The 25,241-nt window shown below is 43.7% G+C and overlaps 1 protein-coding gene and 1 pseudogene across 4 annotated transcripts; one reads left to right on the plus strand and one right to left on the minus strand.

Annotated features, from left to right (window-relative positions):
- Positions 1–10,492: 10,492 nt before the first annotated feature.
- On the minus strand, positions 10,493–22,431 carry LOC124684663 (pre-mRNA-processing factor 39-2-like). 4 transcript variants are annotated; one of them, XM_047218950.1, is made up of 14 exons: positions 22,305–22,431; positions 21,553–21,650; positions 21,133–21,362; positions 20,206–20,373; positions 18,392–18,749; positions 18,152–18,295; positions 16,823–16,975; positions 16,625–16,741; positions 15,713–15,790; positions 15,474–15,623; positions 12,795–12,963; positions 11,164–12,707; positions 10,806–10,856; positions 10,493–10,699 (listed from the first exon to the last, which is right to left on the minus strand). In XM_047218950.1, the coding sequence occupies exons 1-14, from the start codon at positions 22,390–22,392 to the stop codon at positions 10,616–10,618; spliced, it is 3,432 nt and encodes a 1,143-aa protein (XP_047074906.1). In that variant the 5' UTR covers positions 22,393–22,431; the 3' UTR covers positions 10,493–10,615. The 4 variants fall into 4 exon arrangements, with proteins under 4 accessions (XP_047074906.1, XP_047074899.1, XP_047074892.1 ...); XM_047218943.1 differs by having other exon boundaries at positions 11,164–12,393; positions 12,478–12,963; XM_047218936.1 differs by having other exon boundaries at positions 11,164–12,963.
- A 337-nt stretch (positions 22,432–22,768) lies between these two features.
- On the plus strand, positions 22,769–24,929 carry LOC124653399 (annotated as a pseudogene).
- The last annotated feature ends 312 nt before the right edge of the window (positions 24,930–25,241 follow it).

Below are 25,241 nucleotides of genomic sequence, written 5' to 3' on the forward strand. Positions count from 1 at the left end.
TATGGACCCATAGTCCAGGGGTGAACTACTCACTCATCACTCCGGAGGCGACCATGGCGGTGAAGAGTCCTCCGGGAGATGAATCCCCTCTCCGGCAGGGTGCCGGAGGTGATCTCCAGAATCCCCCGAGATGGCATTGGCGGCGGCGGCGTCTCTGGAAGGTTTTCCGTATCGTGGCTCTCGGTACTGGGGTTTCACGACGAAGGCTATAAGTAGGCAGAGGAGATAGGTCAGGGGGCCACACGAGGGCCCCACACGACAGGCCGGCGCGGCCAAGGGCCAGGCCGCGCCGCCCTATGGTGTTGGTGCCTCGTGGCCCCACTTCCTTTCCCCCTCGGTCTTCTGGAAGCTTCGTGCAAAAATAGGACCCTGGGCGTTGATTTCGTCCAATTCCGAGAATGTTTCTTTACTAGGATTTCTGAAACCAAAAACAGCAGAAAACGACAGCGGCTCTTCGGCATCTCGTTAATAGGTTAGTGCCGGAAAATGCATAAATACGACATATAATGTGTATAAAACATGTAGATATCATTAATAATGTGACATGAAACATAAGAAATTATCGATACGTTGGAGACGTATCAATCCGTTTCCAACGCGCATCGTCACTTCATCTTTCAGTAGTCTTCGTTTATTCTTTAGTTCCTGTTTCGAGTTACAAATATGAGCAACCGAACCAGTATCAAATACCCAGGTACTAGAACGAGAACCAGTGAGATAAACATCTATAACATGTATATCGAGATATACCTTCTTTCTTCTTCTTGACAAGGCCGCTCTTCGGATCCGCCAAATACTTGGAGCAATTACGCTTCCGGTGTCCCTTCTCCTTGCGGTAATAGCACTCAGCATCAGGCTTAGGGCCGTTCTTAGGTTTCATAGGAGGCGTGGCAGCTTTCTTGCCACCCTTCTTGAATTTTCCCTTAGACTTGCCCTGTTTCTTGAAACTGGTGGTTTTGTTGACCATCAACACTTGGTGCTCTTTCTTGATCTCAATCTCAGCGGCTTTTAGCATGCCAAAGAGTTCGGGTAACTCTTTGTTCATGTTCCGCATATTGTAGTTCATGACAAAGTTCTTGTAACTTGGTGGCGGTGATTGAAGGACACGATTAATCCCCGATCGTTAGGAATCACTATTCCCAAGTCACCGAGTTTCTTCGCATGCCCGGTCATGGCGAGCATGTGCTCACTAATGGAGCTGCCTTCTTCCATCATACAGGTCGAAGAAATGTTTCGATGCTTCATAGCATTCCACGGCCGCATGAGTCTCAAATATAGCTTTCGGCTCATTCATCAACTCATGAGGATCATGGTGCTCAAAACGTTTTTGAAGATCGGATTCCAGACTGCACAGGATGGCACATCGAACTTGAGAGTACCGAGTTTTCCGAGTCTCGTAAACAACTTTTACTTCATCGGTTTCGGTTTACGCGGGAGGGTCACCTAGCGGTGCATCAATCACATATTGCAGATTTTCGCCAGAGAGGAAGATCCTCACATGACGGAACCAGTCGGTGAAGTTGCTACCGTTGCTCTTAAGCTGTTCTTTCTCTAGGAACTGGTTAAAATTGATTGGGGACGCCATGTCTACAACATATATTTGCAATAGTTTAGACTAAGTTTATGACAAATTGAGTTCAAATTTTAATTCAACATAATTAAAAATCTAGGTGAACTCCCACTCAAAACAATATCCCTCGCATTGTCTTAGTGATCACACGAACCAAATCCACCACACCTAAGTCCGATCATCACGAGACAAGGTGTAATTTCAATGGCGAACACTCAAAGTGTTCATCATATCAATCATATGATTCATGCTCTACCTTTCGGTATCACGTGTTCCGAGACCATGTCTGTACATGCTAGGCTCGTCAAGGCTACCTTAGTATCCGCATGTGCAAAAACTGGCTTGCACCCGTTGTATGCACTTGTTGATTCTATCACACCCGATCATCACGAGATGCTTCGAAACGACAAGTCTTGGCAACGGTGCTACTAAGGATGAACACTTTATTATCTTGAGATTTTAGTGAGGGATCATCTTATAATGCTACCGTCGCGATCTAAGCAAAATAAGATGCATAAAAGGATTAACATCACATGCGAGTTCATATGTGATATGATACGGCCCTTTTGTCTTTGCGCCTTTGATCTTCATCTCCAAAGCACGGACATGATCTCCATCATCTTCGGGCATGATCTCCATCATCGTCGGCGTAGCGTCAAGGTCAATGGCGCCGTCTTCTTGATTATCCTCCATGTAGCAACTATTACAACTACTTTGAAATACTACTCAACATGAAATTTAATGACAACCATAAGGCTCCTGCCGGTTGCCACAATACAATAATGATCATCTCATACATATTCATCATCACATTATGGCCATATCACATCACCAAACCCTGCAAAAACAAGTTAGACGTCTCTAATTTGGTTTGCATATTTTACGTGGTTTAGGGTTTTCGAGAGAGATCTAATCTACCTACGAACATGAACCACAACGTTGATACTAATGTTGTCAATAGAAGAGTAAATTGAATCTTTACTATAGTAGGAGAGACAGACACCCGCAAAGCCTCTTATGTAATACAAGTTGCATGTCGAACAAGGAACAAGTCTCATGAACGCGGTCATGTAAAGTTAGTCCGAGCCGCTTCATCCCACTATGCCATAAAGATGCAAAGTACTCAACTAAAGATAACAAGAGCATCAACGCCCACAAAACCATTGTGTTCTACTCGTGCAACCATCTATGCATAGACACGGCTCTGATACCACTGTAGGATAACGTTGCATAGAAAACAAAATTTTCCTACCGCGAACACGCAATCCAAGCCAAGATGCAATCTAGAAGACGGTAGCAACGAGGGGTTTATCGAGTCTCACCCTTGAAGAGATTCCAAAGCCTACAAGATGAGGCTCTTGTTGCTGCGGTAGACGTTCACTTGCCGCTTGCAAAAGCGCGTAGAAGATCTTGATCACCGGCGCCACGAACGGGCAGGCACCTCCGTACTCGGTCACACGTTCGGTTGTTGATGAAGACGACGTCCACCTCCCGTTCCAGCGGGCAGCGGAAGTAGTAGCTCCTCTTGAATCCGACAGCACGACGGCGTGGTGTCGGTGGCGGTGGAGAACTCCGGCGGAGCTTCGCTAAAGCACGCGGGAGCTATGGAGGAGACGGGGCGGCTAGGGTTTGGGAGGGGGTGGCCGGCCACTTGGGGGGTGCGGCCAGGTGGTAGTCTTGAGGTGGCCGGCCCCCTCCCCTTGTCCCTCATTATATAGGTGGAAGCCCCAAGGGTTGGACTACAAGTCTCCGAATAAGACCCGAACCCAAAACCTTCCATATGATAGGGAAACCTACCCAAGCTAGGACTCCCACTAGAGGTGGGAGTTCCACCTTCCATGGAGGGGTGGCCGGCCCACTTTGGGGGAGTCCACTTGGGACTCCTCCCCTCTAGGGTTGGCCGGCCATGGAGGTGGAGTCCCTCCGGGACTCCACCTTCCTTGGTGGTTTCTTCCGGACTTTTCTAGAACCTTCCATAGAACCTTCCGCATCATTTTAAATCACATAAAATGACATCCTATATATGAATCTTATTCTCCGGACCATTCCGGAACTCCTCGTGATGTCCGGGATCTCATCCGGGACTCCGAACAAATATTCGAACTCCATTCCATATTCAAGTTCTATCATTTCAACATCCAACTTTAAGTGTGTCACCCTACGGTTCGCGAACTATGCGGACATGGTTGAGTACTCACTCCAACCAATAACTAATAGCGGGATCTGGAGATCCATAATAGCTCCCACATATTCAACGATGACTTTAGTGATCGAATGAACCATTCACATACGATACCAATTCCCTTTGTCATGCGATATTTTACTTGTCCAGAGGTTTGATCATCGGTATCACTCTATACCTTGTTCAACCTCGTCTCCGACAAGTACTCTTTACTCGTACCGTGGTATGTGGTCTCTTATGAACTTATTCATATGCTTGCAAGACATTAGACGACATTCCACCGAGAGGGCCCGGAGTATATCTATCCGTCATCGGGATGGACAAATCCCACTTTGTTGATCCATATGCCTCAACTCATACTTTCGGATACTTAATCCCACCTTTATAACCACCCATTTACGCGAGTGGCGTTTGGTGTAATCAAAGTACCTTTCCGGTATAAGTGATTTACATGATCTCATGGTCATAAGGACTAGGTAACTATGTATCGAAAGCTTATAGCAAATAACTTAATGACGAGATCTTATGCTACGCTTAATTGGGTGTGTCCATTACATCATTCATACAATGATATAACCTTGTTATTAATAACATCCAATGTTCATGATTATGAAACTAATCATCCATTAATCAACAAGCTAGTTAAGAGGCATACTAGGGACTCTTTGTTGTTTACATATCACACATGTACCAATGTTTCGGTTAATACAATTATAGCATGGTATATAAACATTTATCATAAACATAAAGATATATAATAACCACTTTTATTATTGCCTCTTGGGCATATCTCCAACAGGTTCTCTTGACAATAGATTCGATCATTTGCTTTTCCCTCGGCTCCCCTTTATATAGGAGGTGGAGCCGAGGCTTTTCGTGCCGAACAAGTTACAAATTGCGAGAGGCGTATTGGCCTTTCCTATATTGCTACATTATTCCTAATACAACTCTATTTTCGTTATCCGAAGTTCTCTGGCTTTTGGGCCTCCAAAGCTTCGGGTTCGTGGGCTTCACGTCCTCTCCAGATAACCCGGGTACCTTATTCGGCATACCTATGTCACCGGTCAAACGAAGACATTTGGCCCGGCCCACCTTTTTAGTGGGCCCACCCAACTATCCTTTGACCGGTCAAACGAAGGCATTCGACCCGACCCACGTGCTTAGTGGGTCAGCCCATTTAAGTGTGGACCAGTTAACCTTAGAGGTTAGGCCCGGCCCACGTACCTAATAGGTCAACCCAGTTATATAGTTGACCGGTCAAACTAAGTCAGCTGGCCCGGCCCGCAAACTAAATGGGCCGGCCCATTTGAGGCGTGGCACGCCTTGTGTGGTCCAACCATCTACCACGGGGTTTCAGCCGGTTAACGGCGTTAACTCACAGTTAACGATGTCTGCCACGTGTCAGTTTGCACGACATCACCAGTCAACGGCCTCCCGAAAACTCTTCTGCAACGGTCCGATTTTCCGTGGCCAGAGGGCGCCCAAACGCGGCGGACCGAAAAATCTATGGTAGGCCTTTGCCTAACGCAATTTCGACCATATCATCGGCTTAGGCCCATAGGCGACGAAAAAGGGGCCATACCTGACGAAAATTTGACGTTGAGGATCAGAACTTTTCTTGTAGTGCAAGCTTGTGCTTCTTGGGTATTGGCACATTCACTTTCACCGAGCAACCCCAAGTACGTAAGTAGGAGAGTTTCAGCCTTTTCCTTTCCCATTCCTCAAATGGGGTAATAGTTTTGTTCTTTGTGGGAACACGGTTTAGGACATGACACACGGTCATTATCGCCTCCCCCACCATATCTTGGATAGACCCGATGTATCTAACATGGCGTTAACCAAATCAGTTAGAGTACGGTTTTTTCTTTCGGCCACCCCATTAGACTGAGGTGAGTAGGGAGGCGTCCTCTCATGGATAATACCATGCTCCGCACAAAAAGAATCAAACTCATTCGAAAATACTCTCCACCACGATCAGACCTAAGCCGTTTAATCTTTCGATCAAGTTGGTTTTCTGCTTTAGCTTTATAGATTTTGAAGTGATTAAAAGCTTCATCTTTAGATTTCAGAAGGTACACATAACAATATCGAGTGGAGTCATCAATTAGCGTCATGAAGTATCTTTTTCCACCTTTTGTCAACTCGCCATTCATCTCACAAAGATCTGAATGTATGAGTTCCAGCGGTGACAAATCACTTACCTCAGCAGTCTTGTGAGACTTGCGAGGTTGCTTAGCTTGCACACACACTTGACACTTGGAACTCTTGACAGTAGTAAATTTTAGAATTAAATTCATATTGGCTAGCCGCGTCATGCACCCAAAATTAATATGACAAAGTCGTGAATGCCAAATATTGGACTCACTATCATTGCTAATATGATTAATAATTTGAATACATAAGTCTGATAAAGATAAGCGGAACAAGCCTCCGCACTCATAACCTTTTCCAACAAATTGTTCATACTTAGAAAATAATTTATTGGACTCAAAAACCAACTTAAAACCATCTCGACATAAGAGCAATCCGCTGACGAGATTCTTATTGATGAAGGGAACGTGCCACACATTCTTCTGCTGGATGGTCTTCCCCGAAGTAAACTTGAGATTTACCGTACCAACACCATGAACAGAAGCACGTGAGCCGTTTCCCATCAGCACGGAGCAAGTCCTTGCGACCTGATAAGAAGAAAACATGGTAACATCAGAACATACATGTGTATTGGCACCCGTATCAATCCACCAATCAGGAGAGTTGCCTACTGAAAGGACAGTAGGGGAAATACCGTACCCAGCGTCCTTCATCTCAGTATCGCCAGCAATAACAACATTAGCGGTCTTGCCGCCGTTCCCATGCTTATCATAGCAATTAGGGCAATTAGGGCCCCAATGGTCAGGCTCACCACAGACGTGGAAAGCCCCTTTCTTCTTATCAGTCTTCTTCTTGAAGTTGGTTGAGTGAGGCCTTGTTCTTGCCATCAAACTTATCTTTGCCTTCAGATTTATTCTTGTACTTGAACTTGTGGGATTGGAAGTTTTTCTTTTGTACCATATTGGAACTAGAACCTCCCTCAAAGTCTCGAGCACGTGTGTCCTTTGCTCTTGCCTTTTCTTCCACATGAAGAGACCCAATGAGACCCAAAATGGAAAACTCTTGTATTTTATGTTTCATAGAAGTAGCAAAGTTCCTCCATGAAGGAGGAAGCTTGGCAATAATGCCACCGGCCACAAACTTTTCCGGTAAGGTACACTTAAACTGCTCAAATTCTTTGGCAAGTGACTGTATCTCATGAGCTTGCTCAACAACGGAGCGCTCACCAGTCATCTAGCTTGTAGTCGTAGTATTGCTCCATGACATACAATTCACTGCCAGCATCCGAGACCCCAAATTTGGCCTCGAGTGCATCCCACACATCCTTACCATGCTCAAAAGTCATGTACGGGTCAACAATGTTGTCCGCAAGAATACTAAAGAGAGCTGCCTTAAACATGGCATCGACTTTCTTGTAAGCTTCCTTCTGAGCAGGAGAAAGATCACCCCTTAGATTTGCCAAGAAGGGCGATATCGTAGTTCAGGTTTTGAAACCAGAGAACTGCCCTCGTGCGCCACCTCTTATAGTGCGAACCATCAAAGAGAGGCGGCCTAGTAGCAGCGGCAATGCCACTTGAATTCATTTGCCTATAATCAGGTTTTTGGATTGTTGAATATATAAGCAAATTATAGTATGAACTAATCCGAACTAATACTTGATAAATCATAACTACATAAAGAGCAGATGAACTAATCATGCAGATCAATAGAGTAGATGAGCAGATGATATCTAGACAAGATAAACCAAATAGCAGGACTAGAAACTCTAACAAGATCTGAAACAAGGAGGACATAAACGCATACCGTCCAGCGTTGGCGGCGGCAGCAGCAGCAGCGATGTTGGCGGCATCCTGGTTGTCGCCCATGTTGAGGTTGCCAAAGAGGTTGTCGATGTCCGGGAAGAAGTCGTCGTTTGGGAACTAGTCGTCGGACGATGTCGTGTTGCCAGTAGTCGCGCGTAAGCGCTCCCCAAAAACCTGATTGCCCCTCACCCATACAGGTCTACGAGAGACAGGGTTCCGGAGGCCTACTGTCCCGCCGCTCGGTGCACGCCGAAGGACGGGATGAGGAAGACGAAGGCGGCGGCGCAATGAACTGGAAAGAGGCGGTCGCATATGGTATCTCATTCAGGCTAGGGTTCGCGTCCGCGCTTATATAGTGGTGCTGTTCGGGAAGGTCGTGGGCCGATGCCCACGTCCGAGTCCACAAACCGGAAGAAACGGCTGCGTTAACACGTCCGTTAATGACTCGTAATTAATCACACAATTATTTTCCTGAACAGCAAAAAAGATAAGCTCTGCTCGGCTAGATTCCCGCAACCCGCGGCGTGTCGGGACGTGCGTGACGAGGCGAGGCGGGCGGCGGCGACGGCTCTCTCTCTTCTCACTCACTTATTAGGACTAGAACATCCCATCTTATATACCACTCCAACTCTCTCCCAACTAGCAATGTGGGACTAAACTTTAGTCCCACCCATTACCATTCTCATATGGACCAAGAGAATTTTAGAATTTGTATTAGGGCATGGGCCAAATTCCAGCACCGTTTGCATAGTTGTTCATTTTGGTAAATTATGCACCTCGGAGTAAACCCCAAATCAGATAATATTGAAGATTCCCTCTGTGTGCCGGTATTCTCTAGCCTACCTGAATGCCAACAAAAGTATACCTTAAATACCAAATAGTATGTCAAGGAAATGAAACTCCGAACCAAGCTAGCTACAACCAACCTTAACACATAAGAGGAAATGTCTCCAAATTAAGGTAGGCACAGCTAAGGCTTAGAACCTGCCCCTGCAAAAAAAAAAAAGATTATAACCTGAAAAAATAAAGAAATAAACTAGATCAGGAAATGCAAGAGAAATAAAGTCACGTGCGATAAAATATTTCTCCAAGCACAGACTGTAGTTTAGAGAACTGCAGTCTAACTAAGACATTTCTTCGTTGGTTTTCTTTACAGTATTTTGGCTCATTGTTGTGATACTAACTGTAGTCATTTCTTACAAAAAAAAAACTCTGGAAATTTGAAGTAACTTTTGTCAACATTAGCCACCCATTGTAGCAAAATAGCAACAATAGGAGTTCATTTAGTTTCTTATTTTTTTAACGGTCTAGTATTTTAAAAAGAAAAGTGTTTGTGCAAAATCATATCAGATTGTTAATACAAATCATGTCACATTGAAGGGAAACCATACGGATATTCAGCTTTACGCAGATGGAATACCAAGCTTTTGATAATCGTTGTCCACTTGAGCGTCAGCGATAGTTCCCTCCGGCTAAGATCCACTGCCAACCTGGTTTGTCTTGCTTCCAGTGCTTCAATGCTGAGCCTACTCATCTGCAGGTGAAACACCATATCCATATCTGAATATAACTGAAGCCTCCCCCGTAAAAAGAATTGTCAGGTTGTATGCAGAAGTCTCAGCTGGAAAAGCCCAAAAACAGTTTCTGTTATGTAGCTTTCTTGAGCGGAGATTTCACGAGAAATTCGCATGGGTTGGCGGACCCATTTGTTGTTGCCAAGATTCCTTCGAGAGGTGCGAAGAAACTATGGAGCTAAACGCACATGAGGCGAAACACGGAGCACATTCCTCCTTTTTAAGTAGTATTAGTAGAGATTTCAGTGACCTCTCAACGATGCAAGTAGGAGATGGAACCAATTTTCCTTGGGCCAAATCATAATTTTTATTTTTATCAAGGATATTTTTGCAATGCTTTATCATGTACTGACACACTAAACTGATATTCCTTAAAAAATAATCATAGTAAAGTTTTTGGTTGGAGTATTTGTTCTTGCCTTTTCTGTCACCTCCAGCCTAAATGTGTTGCGACTCTGCCCAGGGCAGCACAACACCGCTGTCGTGGCGATCTGTAGCACCGCCTTGAAATATCAAATGGGATTGGAGGCGATGAAAGGCCGTGTTAGAAAAGAAACAACACACTGAGGAAAAGAATAGAGCTTGAAGGAGCCGGATACAGCTTTTGTGTCATGTGCACGACACGCGCATGCGACATTTAACTCCTAAGAAAAAAATAGGCCTACAAGTCGGTGCATAACCTTTTGATAACATTTGCATTTATTATTCAGTATTCACACATCGCCAGGTAAAGTGCTGCTTCTGAATTCTGTAACGATGACATAAAAGTTGTTCGGCCACTAGATTGTGCCACAACGACATGAATCTCAAGATAAGGGTGGAAATAGAAGTGTAGAACTACACATTTTCCAGCTGGCCTTGTACACTTCGCTTTCCTTGCGATTCTGGCTCGACAACTCCAGGTCTGGAGGATGCTATACCAGTATACCACTATCGCAGCAAGGTACCATCATATTTGCAGGGGATCACACTTTGATATCCTGCGCTTTGCAGTGAGTGAGAGGCTGCAATTCCCAGCATATCACAGTGCTCTTTCAGCAGAAACACGCTCATGATGCAAACCACGGCCAGCAGGCGGCTGCAGGCTCACAGCTGACATTCATCATGACTTCATATCCAGCAGAAGATGGTTTTCAATATTCTATGGAATTGTTTGTCGGAGAAGGCATGATATGCCAATGTGTTACATGGAGCAATGGCATGCATCCAGTGCACCATGGAAAGGGGCAGCTGAGACATCACCACTTCAGACACAGTATATTGCCAAGGCATGGAAGAGGTGGAACATTCCTATTCCTTAATATTTTGATGCATAGAAGTGTTGAATGGTACTTGAATCAATGACATGGAAATTCATGGACCCTGGTCTTAGAAACAATGGATTATGCGGGATGATTCAATAATTGGAACGCTGAGACTGTGGAGTTGATGGGTAGGACAACTCAGATTGATCACCACCCCGCAATTTGGAACCATCACTCTGCGGAGAGAAGTAAATCAGGACCAGCAAAGATCTATTTTTCTAATGACACAGCATGCTTCAAAACTGATTTAAAACATCAGACTATGTTGATATTGAATCTCACCTGTGAGGCTTCAGATTGTTGACCATGCTCCATCTGCATCTTCCTTGTGTCCTGAAAAGAAAATAAATGCTCAGAGGCAGCACAGTTGGCAAATCAAACATAAATATAATTAGCTGTGCGCCCACCTGACCTTCCGCTAGAAGACAATTTAAAATATTAAGCAACGGATATAGATCTGAACTTGGTATTTACTACTACTACAGGAAAATCTGGGACATAACGGATGACAGCCTGAAGTCATGGATTAGTCATAATGGTTCTAGGTAGTAAGTATTGTTAGGAACATAATGCAGAGTAACTCAGGTCAACACAAGGGTTCCTATACCATTTTATGAATTGGGTACAGCAAGATAAGTACCTGCGGATTTGGCTCACCGTTCTGATCTCTGAACCCTTGTTGTTTTGCTTGCTGTTGCAGGTACTGCTGCATCTGTTGTTGGGCAAACTGTTGCTGCTGTTGCTGCAGAACTACCAACTCCTTCTGTTGTTGCTCATAAAGCTGCTGCTGTTGCTGCTGAAATAGCTGCTGCTGTTGTACCACATCTTGTTTTTGCTGCGGCATCTGAGATAGATACTGTTGTTGCTGCATTAGCTGCTGCTGCTGCTGTTGTTGCTGTTGGTACACCTGCTGCTGCTGCTGCATAAAGTACACCTGCTGCTGCTGCTGGAAATAGAGCAGTTGCTGCTGCTGTGATTGCTGATTTTGATGATCGATTTGAGATTCTTGCGGCAGATGTTTATTTTGTTCATGCTTACCATCCCCTGGAGAAGGGTGATACTGCTGAACCTGCGCTTTGTCAGATTGTTGCTGAACTGGTTGTGCCTGTTGCTGCTGCTGCTGGACCTGTTGCTGCCAAAGTACCATTTGTTGGTTCAGTTGTTGTACCTGCTGAGCAAAACTTTGCTGGAGATGCTCAGTTGGAAGCTGCTGCTGTTGCAAACTCTGCATCTGCTGATTATGCTGAGCCTGCAGGTAATACAGCTGTTGCTGGTAATATTGCCACATCTGGGATGCATACCCTTGCATCATTTGGAGGTACTGTTGGTTTCCCTGATTAGGTTGTGCAACGAGTTGAGCTTGAGTTTGTGGGGATGTTTGAACATTCTGAGGAATTGCATAAGCAAGACCTTGCTGCTGCATCTGCTGCATGTTTTGCCCAGTCAAACAAAGGTTACTAGATTCGTAAGCTTGAGGATTATCCATCTGGTGCTGAACTGAAACTTGGGCAGTCACTGCATTGTCGGAAGAAAATTGAGAACCTGTGGTAGTTTGTGTTGTTGCCATTTCTGAGCTGGAAGATTTTGCGCAGACAGACAGAACTTGTGTCTGAACTTCCCTATCATATTGAGTTGCTTCTGGACTATCCGTGGACTTCTCTGGCTTTGCATTACTGACAGACACATCATACTCTGTTTCCAGCTTTACTTGGATTTTCTCATGTTGATTTTCCTCTAACGCTGGAATTATTTGAGTTGTATCGGAAGGAATTCCTTCTTCGGGTAAGCTTGCCCCAGATGGCGAATCGGATCTTGAGCATACTGTTTCTGAATGATCAATTGCAGATAGCTGAATGGTCTTAACATCAACCTGTGCATTAATCTGCGCGTCAGCAATTGATTGTGAAGGAGAATCATAATTACATGATTCAGCTTGAGGGGCTCTCTCACTTACAGAAGCATGGGCTTTTGTTGTCGGCTCAATTTGTTCACATACGCTTAAATCATCAATTGTTTTTTGGTCAGCATGTGAATCCATTTGGCTGTGTGTTACATGTTTCTCCAAGCTATGCTGACTGTGAGCCATGTCAACGAATTTCTGAGCTGTATCGCCAACCTCCAGGTGCGCATCAACAGTCCCAACTATTTTCTGCTCATTGGCAACTCCCTGTCTTTTCCCTGGATCTGCAGCATCCATGTCCACTTGTGAACCAACATTTTTATCAATTAGCCAAGTGTCACTTTTGGATGACTGTTTCAATCTGGTCGTACCTTCTGGAGTATGGTCATGAGCAACTAACAGAAATTCAGCTATTCTCCTCTTGTCACTATCAGTTATACAACACTGCTGCGACAGGTTTCTTGTGTTATGAGGAAAAAGTTTGCTGTGCCTAGCCCATGCCTTTCTGAGTTCTTGAACATCCCCATACAGGTCAACAAACTGCAAGCAGGAAACCAGTTAAGGCCAGCAACATAAATCTTATGCAGGAAAGAATGGACAAAAAGAGTTAGAAAGAAACCAAGGAAAATTCAAATTTGTCTCATTTCACTCTGTTCAAGGGGAATAAGAAATTAGAGCTGTATACCAGTACTTTTCCTCAGCATCCCAACAAAATAGAACAAGTATGAGGATTACTTCAATTGTTTCAAATTATAACAGCATGATACCGAAGATTTAACTAAATGTCCCATTTAACTTAAGACTGAAAAGTATAATGAAAGTTGATCTGACACAGCTCCTCTGCCATTCATCATCCCTCAAGTGCCGACAGAGTTTCGATGTAAGCCTTCTGCCACCAAAGCCTGCTATAGATATGAACAACCCCTCTCTCCCACTTCAATCCCTTAATTCTAGATCAAATAATACACCTTCAAAATGAAGGATAAAAGGAACAATGATCTGGCAGTAGCAAATTTAAGAGCATGCAGTGCGTATTGCGGATAGATGATTAGTTGGTGATAAGAAAATAAAGATGTCACACAAATCAATGAGTTGATGAACTAGCTAGTGGTCACCGACAAGTATGTCCAAAATGTTTCAAAACATTTGCTCTGTTCCCTTCTAAAATTTTGGTTGTAAATTTCTATTATGAATAATAAAATGCATTGTTGAATGTGCTTGACAACAATCTTAAAACCACGGCACATAATCTAGCTAGAGCATGAGCCTAAATGCTATGGCATTTTAAATCACACCTTAGAAGGTAGAGATAGAGACATGTTTCTATAACCCAGGGGATAAAGTAGGGAGTTAAATACATCAAGGTCACCGAACTCAAACTTTTTTTCGCCTTAGTCATCTTACATAGCGATACGCGATTTACGGTCATTAAATACCGCGAGTGTTTCGTAGACGGTCACTCGTTGCGGTAGAAGGTCATATTTGCCGACGTGACAAGTGGTGGACCCTGTCTGTCAGGTCACATCCCGATTTCATTTTGCAAATACCCCCAAAATCTTCTTTTCCTTTCCCACCAAGGTCACTCATCAATTCCCCAACTAAAAATACCATAAATTTTCGCAGTCAAGCATTCCTGGTGGTCGCCAGCGTCACTACCTCCCCCATGCGTTGCGTTCGCGCTCGCCACGGCCACGGGGATGCCACTCCCTGTCGCCGTGCAAGACATGTAAGATTTGCGCTAACTGGGCAGAGGCACGGAACGGGAGGGTCGGCTTCAGCACTCGGCCACGGTTGGTTGGTGCTCTGGCTGGAGCGCCACCGCGACCGACGGTGGCTGCTGCGGGAGGTGCGGCGATGGGGACAGAGAATCAGCAGCTGGGGCAGTAGAGAGCCTGATTCGGAGCTATCCTGGCCGCAACTATAGCGACCACGTCGTGGAGGAGCAGGAGCTCCCGCAGCAGTGATGCGTGGTCGGGCGCCTCGCCTTGCGGCTCGAGGCGGAGGCGGTCATCGCACAGCAGGGGAAGCAGCGAGGCGGAAGGTACATGGGACAGGGACGAGGATGCGCACGCGGCTGCCGGCACCGACAAGAACGGAATCGGCAGCGGGGCTTCCACGAGGCTGCGGAGACGTGGATCGGAAGCATATCAACGCGGGAAGCGAGTGGGCGGCGGCGTGGAGCGAATGGTCGCCAGAGGAGTTCCTGTGACGCATCGGAGAAACGGTGAGCGGCGGCAAGCACTGAAGAACGGGCGGGGAGCTGCAGGAGAGGTGCTCGCGCGCCTTGCCGGATCCGAGCAGGACGTTCTCTGTTGCCTCCTTGACGAGATGCACACGCTGACCGGAAACACAGCAAGGTTCCGCATGATGCTGCTGGACATCCAGACCAGACCAGACCAGATTAATCTGTTTGGTACGTGAGCTAGCTTTTGGAGGACAAAAAAATGATTAAGAAAAAAAAGATGGTTCTCGACGGGGAGAGATGGGGGATGGGGCCAGCCGGGACCGCTACGAGGCGGGTGGCGCACAGCCAGGCGCCGGCGGTCGGTTGCGTGAAGACGACAGAAATTTTTTTGAGGGCTTTTTTGCAAAAAAATCACACTGCTGGAGACCAGTCAACTTAGTGCCATGTCAGCAAATACGGGGCTATATGGGCACCAGTGACCATCTATGACACATGCAAGCGTATTCGATGACCGTAAATCGCATAAGTACGGTGATCAAGGCGCACAAATACATTGAGTTCAGTGACTGTTGTTATATTTTACTCTAAAGTAGGTGCAACATCAAAACGACATTACACAATATTGACACTTTATAGTATAGTGTTTGTCTGTCAATCAAGATCCAGTGAGACGATCCCAACACCATGTTTATTGAATTCTATTATTTGGATTCCTTAATTCAATAATACTAAGTGGAGAACATGCAAAAAGAGACAGTTTCATTTTAGAAATGATTAGTTGGCCCACTAAGAAAGTAAAGGTAAATGGAGTGTACACAATAGTGTGTTTTAGACTGTGAAAAGATGCACATGCACCCCTACTAACCTTCAAAAACAACAACGAGATATCTTCTCGATCTTCAGGGCTTAAAGCTGTTGATACATCAGATCCAGGAGTCACGGCATTAGAAATAAGAGAATCAAGAAGAGGTATTTCTGTAGATCCTCCATATGTACTCATGAACTGTATGAATCCCTAGAGGAAAAATAACAAAGGAAATTATAGAGGTCTCTTCCTAGAAAAGAAAGAATATATTAATGCAGAAACTATGCTCATTAAGATACCTTAATCAGAGGTTTACAGGGTGCCTGTTCGATTCCCTTGACAAAGACTTCTTGAGCTTCAGCAATGCTATGACTTGCCTGTCGAACATAACATACATCAGCCTGAATTGAAAGGAGGAATGTGCTATGACTTGCCTATAGAACATAACATATGTCAGCCTACAAGAAAAGCAGGAACATCTACTCACATATGTGTATAGTCAAGGGAGCATATACTACACATAACTCGACTATTTCCTGCATCTAACATGACACTCTAGCCTCTAGGCCCAAATATTTCTCAAAGTGTGGCATTGGCAGGATAGGCACGAATATGCATAGAACCAACTTGCACTGTCATCCATGCTTTATGTAAAGAGGTTAAGCAGGAGATTTATGTTCGCACTTCGCACCTAAGCATACATGTCAGTATAACTCACATTGCAAGTCCAATATGGGACCATCCAACCCCACAAACCCACATCTGCAATTCCAAGAAGTCCTTCAAAAAGCAAGGGGTGGGGAGGCCCCCACAATGTTTTTTCTGAAAAATTAAGAACCAAATTCGCCTCTGAGAACATGAACCTGGGTGCATGGTTTTTACAGCAGTAAGGCGTCCTAAAGCGCTAGGGGCGCTCTACCGCCTAAGCGCCTAAAGCGGACCTAAAGCAGGCAAAAACCTAAGGTGCTAGGCGGCGCTCTGTTGCCTAAGTGTTGCCTAAGCGTCCTAGCTTAATACCAGCACAATGCAATTCACAAAGCATCGCATGTATTATCAGATAGCACCAGATGCTATATGCCTTTGCAGAAAGCATATTGCAGGATTATTACCAGATAGCACTAGATGCATGTATATGCCTTTGCAGAAAGCATATTGCATATAACAAGATGTACCTAGCATACTTGATGTTGGTAAAGTCCCAAATTACCTACCGCATATTTGAACTGCGCAAAATTTGCGTACAAGTCCGGAAGTACTTCAGTGTTGTGCTTTTGCATGGCATCCTCAATTGCATTCTCATATATTTCCGTAGCTGCTTTAGTATTTCCCTGTGAGCAGTTGAACAGTGGAGATGAACCATATTCTAGCAAAGATAACCAGCAGGAAATTCACAAAAAACTGGTGTATACCATGCGTTTCTCCATGTTGGCCATTCTATTGATATTAGTATAGAAATCTGAAGTGAAATTACTGCTTCCTTTAGCAAAAAGAGCACGAGCACCTGGTGCATCACCAACTTGCTCTTTGAACATAGCATAGTACATGCTGAAAGTGGGGACTCCCTGTTTGGATGAAATAAAGAGCAACAAAAAAATGGCATCCAGAATGTTAGCATGGAGTTGCATATTCTAAGGTAAAACAAGAAGTTGATGGGCGGCAAGTTAAAATTGATCACTTCCTATTACGTGAAGATGGAATATTCTCCATCTAATGTGAGCTTCTGAGTCACTTAATAAAATGGTAACGGAGGATAAACTAATTGGACGATGGCTAGTGTGTCATGTGCACATGATGGTGAAACAGCAGCAGCTGCAGGCTTGCAGCACATGAAAGCAGACCTGCAGCCAGCTAGGCCCATGGAGTTGGCGTACCTAGGTAGCAGTCCTGGAGCTATTGGAATTCTCCAGTTTGCCCCAAACGCCAATTCTCCTAGCTTCGACGATTCCAATGGCTCCATCTGCCAGCTTAAGAGTGCAGAGATAGAAGGTGGGTAAAGTGCTAAGGATGGCCTTAGTCAACATGATCCTTCCATCAAGAGAAAGAACATAGGCAGTGGCTGCAAGGCGATGGTTGATCCTTGAATAGAGGAGACCAAGGTCTCTAATGCGGGGTCTGGTTAGGCCAAGCGGGAGTCCGAGGTAGGTGAAAGGGAAGGTCTCAAGCTTGCAGCCAAAAAGACCAGACATATGTGTCGCTTTCTCATTATCGAGATTAATGGGGAACTAGAATATTATCTTTGGTAGATGGTACTAGGAAGTAATATCATCTTTCAGATGGAAAGTTAAGATTGAATAGATAGATGCTATCCACATGTAAACTGTAAATGGAGGTATATTACCAATAAGATTAAGCAAAATAAGTAATCGATCTGGTGCATAAGCAAACAAATATATAGAAGCATAATGGTAACTAAGCAACTAAATAAGTGCTGAAAAACTGAAAGCCCACAATGAACTTCGAGACAGGACAAATCTACAGTACCTAATCAGCATTGCAGCTATTCCTGTCTGATGTAAGCTCTAGCTGTTCTGAAAACTTCAGGTTCTTATTTTGAAATTAACAAGCTACCTTTATATGATTTTAGAAGCAGCAGAATGTAGGGAATTATTCCAGGGACCTGGCAGATCTAACACAAGTGGTTCCACCTAGTACTTAGCACATCAGGTCGATACAGAAAGTACTCAAGTTTAAACTAATAACAAGAAATATGGTAAACCAAATAATTTTCCAGGGAATACCTTCACAAAACTCGAAGATGCCCGACCAAGAGCATAGTTTGCAATCTCTCGGCCACCTTTGGCATCTACATACTCAGAGTAGCGAATCCAAAACTCTGAATAATTAGCACAAGGGATTAAGCACCTCTCATACAGTTTTACAGCCTGCAAATTGGAGGCGAAGATGCGAGATGTAATCAGCTGTTAGAACAATGCAGCTAAGCCCTGGGCATAAAGACAAATACAAGAAGAAAAAAATACCCAGTCAAAATCGCCATTCTTCTCAACAAAATCAAGATACTGGTTCCAGTTTTCAAGCTGGTCATCATCAAGTGGCTTGACATGAAAAAAAGGCCTTCTGATGGAGGCCTCAAAGCCGCAAATTTCTTCATTAAGTTTACTGGATATCCGGTAGAGACGATCGCCAGCAAATAAGTACTGCTTTAATGCTTCAGGCTTAAGATGCCCACCTTGGTCAAATAAGCCAGCAATTTTGGTCGAGATATCCCCTTCAGATTCCTCAGCTTCCATCACTTCAGACATATGTATATTTTCTGTAGATATTTCAGCACCACAATGTGTAACCTCTTGTTCCAGTGATTTTACCAACTTCTTAAAACTGGTGGCAAAAACGAAGACAAAAGCAAACAGAATGGCATAAGTAAGACCTACAGATTTATTACTATACTGCTTACAGGCTCTCACATGAAATCCCCGCATTAATAGGGGAAAAAAGAAAAATATTTGAGCCATTCAACCTGGTGGATCAAGCAATAACGGCCCAGATTAACCCAAATGAAATTTAGTAAAGAAAAATATTTGCCGTCGATTCAAGTAGGATCAGGCCATAATAGCTCGTGTCAACCTATAATGCAATAAACTAACAATATTTCTCACAAAGGACCAGATCTAATCATCTTAAACTGATATATCAGGTATGTGTTAGATCTCAGGTTCAACTCGCATACCAGATCGCTAATTCACTTATATGAAATCCAAGTATAACTGATGCAGCATATGTTCTTGCCTAGACAAATAGTGTCCTTTCCACATACAAGGTTCGTTTTTCAAGAGGGTGTTATCTGCATGCCACACCAATGAATCCAAAAGATCATGTCCTTCTAATTACTTATCATATCACGTATAAATTAGAAGATTTTGCTGCATGTAGTTGTACAATCTCTGTCATTTAGTTGTCCACAACAATTCTTCGTTTGAAACTAAGGCCTGTCTAGATCTCTTAAATGCTAACAGGTGGTAATCTCACTCAGCAGTCAGCAGTAAGGCAATTTATATTTGCTATATGGTGTTCAGTAAACTGCCTCCTAGGAGGATGTAAACGATTTCCTATCTTTTCAATGAAATGAAACGCAAAGGTCCTTTGCGTTTTCTCGAAAATATGGTGTTCAGTAGGTAGCTTGAAAACCTTAGCTAGTCTAATTAATCCCGTGACCATCCTGGCCAATGTTGTCTAACCTTACGGGACAAGGTAAGCTATATGCTATTGTCTTCAAAACATAGGAACTAGCCTTACCGAGCAAGTCCTTGCCTAATACTAGCCCAATTGGTAAAACCAGATAAAGCTAGTTTTTCCTCTTGATGCTACAAAGATCTGCACCCGATTTACAAATCTAATGGCTCAAATATCCATACTGGGTACAAAAGAAAAAATCGCTAGTTTCTGCTTAGGAAATTCGTAGCTCCTTTTGGCAAATGATCCAAATTGCTCCATAAATCACATCTCTGGAAGAACAAATGATGCTCCCTTAACATACATGATTTACTCAGGCAATAATTTACAATTCAATGAGCAAAAGATACATTGAGAATAATATTAGAGTCAATGGCAATGACAAAAGTAGAGGACTCTGGGGAAAATGCAGGTGTAAGTGTAACAAAGTAATGTTACCAATATTAACAGAGAGAGCAAGAATAATTGGCGTGCATAATTTTTTACTTGCAAATGTATCACGAGACAAGGTCTGAGAGGTTATAGACTATCAATGGTTTAATGCATGATGCAGTATCAAATAAAGGTGATAACTTCTTCATCCAACGAAGAGACTATCACATACCTCTCATAATACTTGTGCAGCTTCTTTGTAGGAAATTTCAGCATGTTAATATACATGGTAGCAAGCTGAATCAGCTGCTTCTGAGAATTCTCAAACTCTATGTACTTATCCCAAAGATGGTAACAGAAGTAGTCCTTTCCAACAAGCGACAAACCCCTCTCGAATAAGCTGTGAAAAAGTCATTGAAAAAATTAGTAACACACAACAGCACCATAATATTTTAATCATGAGTTACCCTGAAGGAGCAAAGGGGTATCAAACGGATTGAAGGATATGTATATTCCACAAACTATGCGTTCTGTAACTTGCTTCAAAAAATACTGATATTACCTTCTTACACATTACAGTATAGTCTTTTCATTTCACTATATATGCCAGATTTATCGGGTAGTATTGTCTCATAATGCCCAAGTCAACTCACAAAAATCAAACATATACTGTTTGCAGTTTAGCTTCAACGAGAGAGATGAGGGATTTAACTATCTAGTTCAATAAGGTCGAATGTCCAACATCGCTTCCTTTCCCCGGTTCTTTACTTCCACAGTCCTCATGCTCAGGAGTCACAGGAGTCAAGATTTTTCCAATTGAATTATAACAGACGTGATATCAATTTTAGAAGTTTACACAACATGAAAAACATGACTGGTCTATTTTCTAGTACTTGATCAATCTGTCTTTCTTCATTTAATGTTATAATATAAACAACATGAAATTCATGATTGCTTGTCCACGGAATATTATCAGTTTGAAGCCTTTAAATACTCTGAGATGCTCAAACATACAGGAGAATACACTAACAGAAATTGTATATACGGAAAAAAGAAGGGAAAGGATAAGAATCTGGACAACTGGGTGTTTCTTACTAAAATATCTAAAGGAAAAAAAATATGGAAATCAAGCCACCGGTTACATTTATATCTTCTTTACCTTCTAATAAGAGCAGGGTCTTCATACACACTCATACCAAATCCACAGTAACTGACCCAAAGATCGACGGAATGAGGCACTGCTTGCACGGCTTGCTCATAAACCTCCACCACATCTTCATATGTGCATAACCGTGCTTTGTGAGCTGCGTATTTAATCCAGTAGCCGTGGCACAAAGGAAATTCCAATAAGAAGCTACGGTAGACCAAGCTAATAACCTCTATGTCATTCTGAAAGAACGCAAACATCAGCAACCAGATGCTGCTTAACATACATTGGTTCCGCATGAAAAATCATTGAAAGGAAAACATTTTTCTCCAGTTTGTTTGTGCAGTTATGTGATAACAAATAGGAAAGGGGGAGGGGGGTACTAATCTAACCAAAACCTAAGCAGAGCCAGGGGAGAAACATTTCACTTACAGCAGAAGTTTCCTCTGCGGAACTTATTAACGATACCCAAGCATCGAAATCCCTCGTGTTTCCGTTGCTCAGCAAATGAAGGCTGTTCTTGAAATTATCTGGTGTAAAATGACAGAGCAAGTCAAGTCCTGAGCATCCTTGCAAATCCAACATCAACTGCCAACTAAAGTAGCAAAAGGAGAGGTCTCCACTATTCAGATCACAGAAGAAATATTGGCACAATAACCTAATCATCCAAACTCTACTATCACCACAAAGCTCCTTTCTAGAATGAACTGACATGGCTGAAAAATACATCCCACATATAAGAAAGAAGAAACGGGAACACGGAACCTACTAAACCGGCGACAAAGTGATGCTCCCTAAGTAAACCCCAAATCCTAGTTACAGAGCTCAAAATGCTGACACACGAGCATCTGCGAGGTTCTCTCTACCATTGCTAAAGAGAATAAATTGCCAACCGAAAGGAGCAAAATCACGAAACGAAGAGCCTGCCACTCCCTAGAAAGAGGTCTGTTACCAAATTCCCACCATTCCTAGGTATGGATGCTCAACGTCAGCATAGCTCGAAGCTAGCACAGCAGCTAGAAATTGGGCAAATTGCCAAAATATAAAACGACCTGGCACGGAGCTGGTGCTCTGAAGAGCCTGGCGTCTAACAGATGTTGGCATCAACTTCGAACAAATCCCAATCCTTGGAACGATAATTAGGCAAAATCCCACGGATGTATGTACAAGAGGGCTGTGCTCACCGAGCCTCGACGGAGAGGGCTCAAACCCCAAGGCGACGAGCGCGGCCGCAGCCTCCGGCTCCGCCTCCATGTCCACCGTCTCCGGCATGCCGTAAGGGGGTTCTCGCGGTCGGAGCCCGACCCGAGAGCGGCGTCTGGCTGGGTTTAGGTCTGACTCCAGTCATCTTTTTTTTTTGTCCACCAGTTGAAATTGATCAAATCATCCTAACCGTTAAACAATATACATCGGACGGTCTGAAATGGTTCCATGTTTATCAATAAATCTAGGCCTTCATCTCTAGGCGTTCCTAAAATAAAAACCTAGTCACAAGTCACCAATCCGCTGCATCACGGCGGCCCCCCACGCTACGTTCCTCCGCTCGCCGCCCATCGCCGACGCCCTCCATCCCGGCGCCCCGGCTGTGTCTTCCTGCTCCCTCCCGACACGATCTTCGGCCCGTCTCGCCCGCATCCCTCCTAGCGCGATGCGTCGGCCGCTAGCCTCTCGCCACGCCCCGGCATGCCCGGAGATTTTCATCCCGGGCCGAACGCAGGGCTTCGTTCCGGCACTTCAGGTCTCCTTGGACGAACATGAAGTTTCGACCAAGAGGCTGATCAGAAAGGTCGTGAAACTGCTAATGGAACTGTAAGAAAGAGAGATCGACGGTTAACGGGGAAAAAGAGAAAACACAGGTTTTCACAAATCTCCTTCTCCTCGCACCTTCAAGGCTTCTCTCAGCAGTGGCATCAAAGACTCTAATCCATTATGTTTCCTTTTTCCAGTGAAACAGAAATCAGTGCCTTTGAGGAAAGGGCGTTGCAGAAAGGTGTACCGCGGACTCCCAATGAGTTCGACAAGTTGGTTAGAGGCTCTCCAGATAGTAGCTTCGTTTGGATAAACTATTTGGCATTTTTGGTAGACCTTGGGGAAGTTGAGAAAGCACGTTCAGTAGCTGAAAGGTACGTATGCACTATAAGGAACAGGTTTGCTTGAGATCCTTTTTCGAATAACCTGCGGTGATAGGAAGTTACTGTTCTGAAGAGAAAAAAATCCATGAAAATTGGCACTATTGTCGATCTATTATATGCAAAGCCATCTAGTTATGTTTTCTTTGCTGAAATTCTGTCTAGTGGGTTTACTGAAATTCCACTAGTTCAAATCCGTTTTGCATCAGTTGTCATCTTAATACAAGTGTCCCTCGTGTTTATTAGGGCTTTGAGAACAATAAACATTAGAGAGGAGCAGGAGAAACTCAATGTATGGGTAGCATACATCAACCTTGAAAATGAATACGGGTCTCCACGGGAGGTAAGTTTCCAATGACACTAGATTATGTTCCTTCTCGCTGTCCCAGTTGATGATACTGATCCGTTGTAATTGAGTATATACAAGGACGCTGTCAAGAAGATATTCCGAAGGGCCTTGCAGTATTGTGATCCAAAAAAGGTGCACTTGGCTCTTCTTGGAATGTATGAGAGGACTGAACATCATCAACTGGCGGATGAACTCTTGGGTAGGATGGCCAAGAGATTCAAAACTTCGTGCAAGGTTAGTACTTAGTAGTGTCACTTTGTTGTTTGCATTTGGAGCAAATGTATGACTTGCGTGATGCAACTGTAGATCTGGTTACGCCGCATTCGATTTTCACTGAAGCAAGGCAAGCATGTTGAATACATCGAATCCGTCATAAACCGTGCGCTTCTAAGTCTGCCACAGAGGAAGCGTATAAGGTTTATGTCACAGACTGCTATCCTGGAGTTCAAGTACGGGGTGCCTGAGCAAGGGAGATCCAGATTTGAGCTGATCCTACGGGACTATCCAAAAAGAACAGACCTTTGGAGTGTTTACCTAGACCAAGTAATATTGCATTTGCACAACTCGTCACTCGCTTTTAAAATCATGTCAACTTTTTCATTTTCACTGGAAAGTGATCTTTTGTAGGAAATTCGACTTGGGGACACGGAGGTTATACGTGCATTATTTGATAGGGCGACATGCCTTAGTCTTCCTCGAGCAAATATGCAGGTCTGGCTCATTCTTTATGCATTCTACTATTATATTACTACTCTCTCCGATCCATAATACTTCTCGTGGTTTCAGTTCAATTTTGAACTAAAATCACCACAACTACTATGGACGGATGGAGCACTATTATATAGTATAACAATATAAACATGTACAAAATCCAATCAGATCTATTCTTGTTATGCTGCTTCAACTTCTTAGGTGACTTGATCCGTATTTCACCCATTTTTCTTCTCATTTGTTCTGTTCTGTGGAGCTTAACTTTTTTTTTGAGGGGCTGTGGAGCTTAACTTGTATAGCTAAGATCACAGGTTTTAATTTAGTGCAGGGTTCATTTAGGGTTGAGCTCAAACACGGACAGCGTATCTCTCTTTACTATTATACTTGTCATTCAGAATTTTGTGTGATCATTTAAAAAAATGCTTTTATTAGGGTTATTTGTTTAAATACTTGTTATTTCATACCATGCTCGCCATTTGCAGTCCTTGTTCAAGAAATTCCATAGATATGAGAAGTGTCAGGGCAATGAAGAAATAATCGAGCATGTGATGCGGAAGGCAACGGAGTGCACCAAGAGCTTTGCTGCGAAAACCGCACTAGACTTGCGGGGCATGTGCTAGGGTAGTTGTTTATGCGAGCCCGGGTGGGGATCTTCAACCGGGGCTCACAGAATGCAACAGTTCCATATTTTTGTGCATGGTAGACAACACCAGTTATGGCTGGTATATGTAGTCTGCATGTATCCACCATATACTTTTTTGACGACGAATCCAGGAGGTTATTAATCGAAAATACAGATTATTAGTTTTTATTGCAGAATTGCTAATTCTGAGCTACTCAAGTGTACTAGTATTTTGTCGTAAGTTGAATTTTTTCTTAAGTTGGTTTAACTTTATAAAAAAAGGTATAGCAACATTTATGACGATGTCACC

Source organism: Lolium rigidum, chromosome 1, assembly GCF_022539505.1.
Source record: "Lolium rigidum isolate FL_2022 chromosome 1, APGP_CSIRO_Lrig_0.1, whole genome shotgun sequence".
Lineage (NCBI taxonomy): Eukaryota > Viridiplantae > Streptophyta > Magnoliopsida > Poales > Poaceae > Lolium > Lolium rigidum.

Bases quoted from the DNA above. Each gene is read 5' to 3' on its own strand.
- LOC124684663 (XM_047218936.1), bottom strand. From the start codon at position 22,392: ATGCCGGAGACGGTGGACATGGAGGCGGAGCCGGAGGCTGCGGCCGCG. The intron at 20,374-21,132 runs GTAAAGAAGATA...ACTTTTTCACAG, and splicing joins GACCCTGCTCTTATTAGAAG to CTTATTCGAGAGGGGTTTGT. The intron at 10,857-11,163 runs GTACTTATCTTG...TTTTCTTTTCAG, and splicing joins ACGGTGAGCCAAATCCGCAG to GACACAAGGAAGATGCAGAT.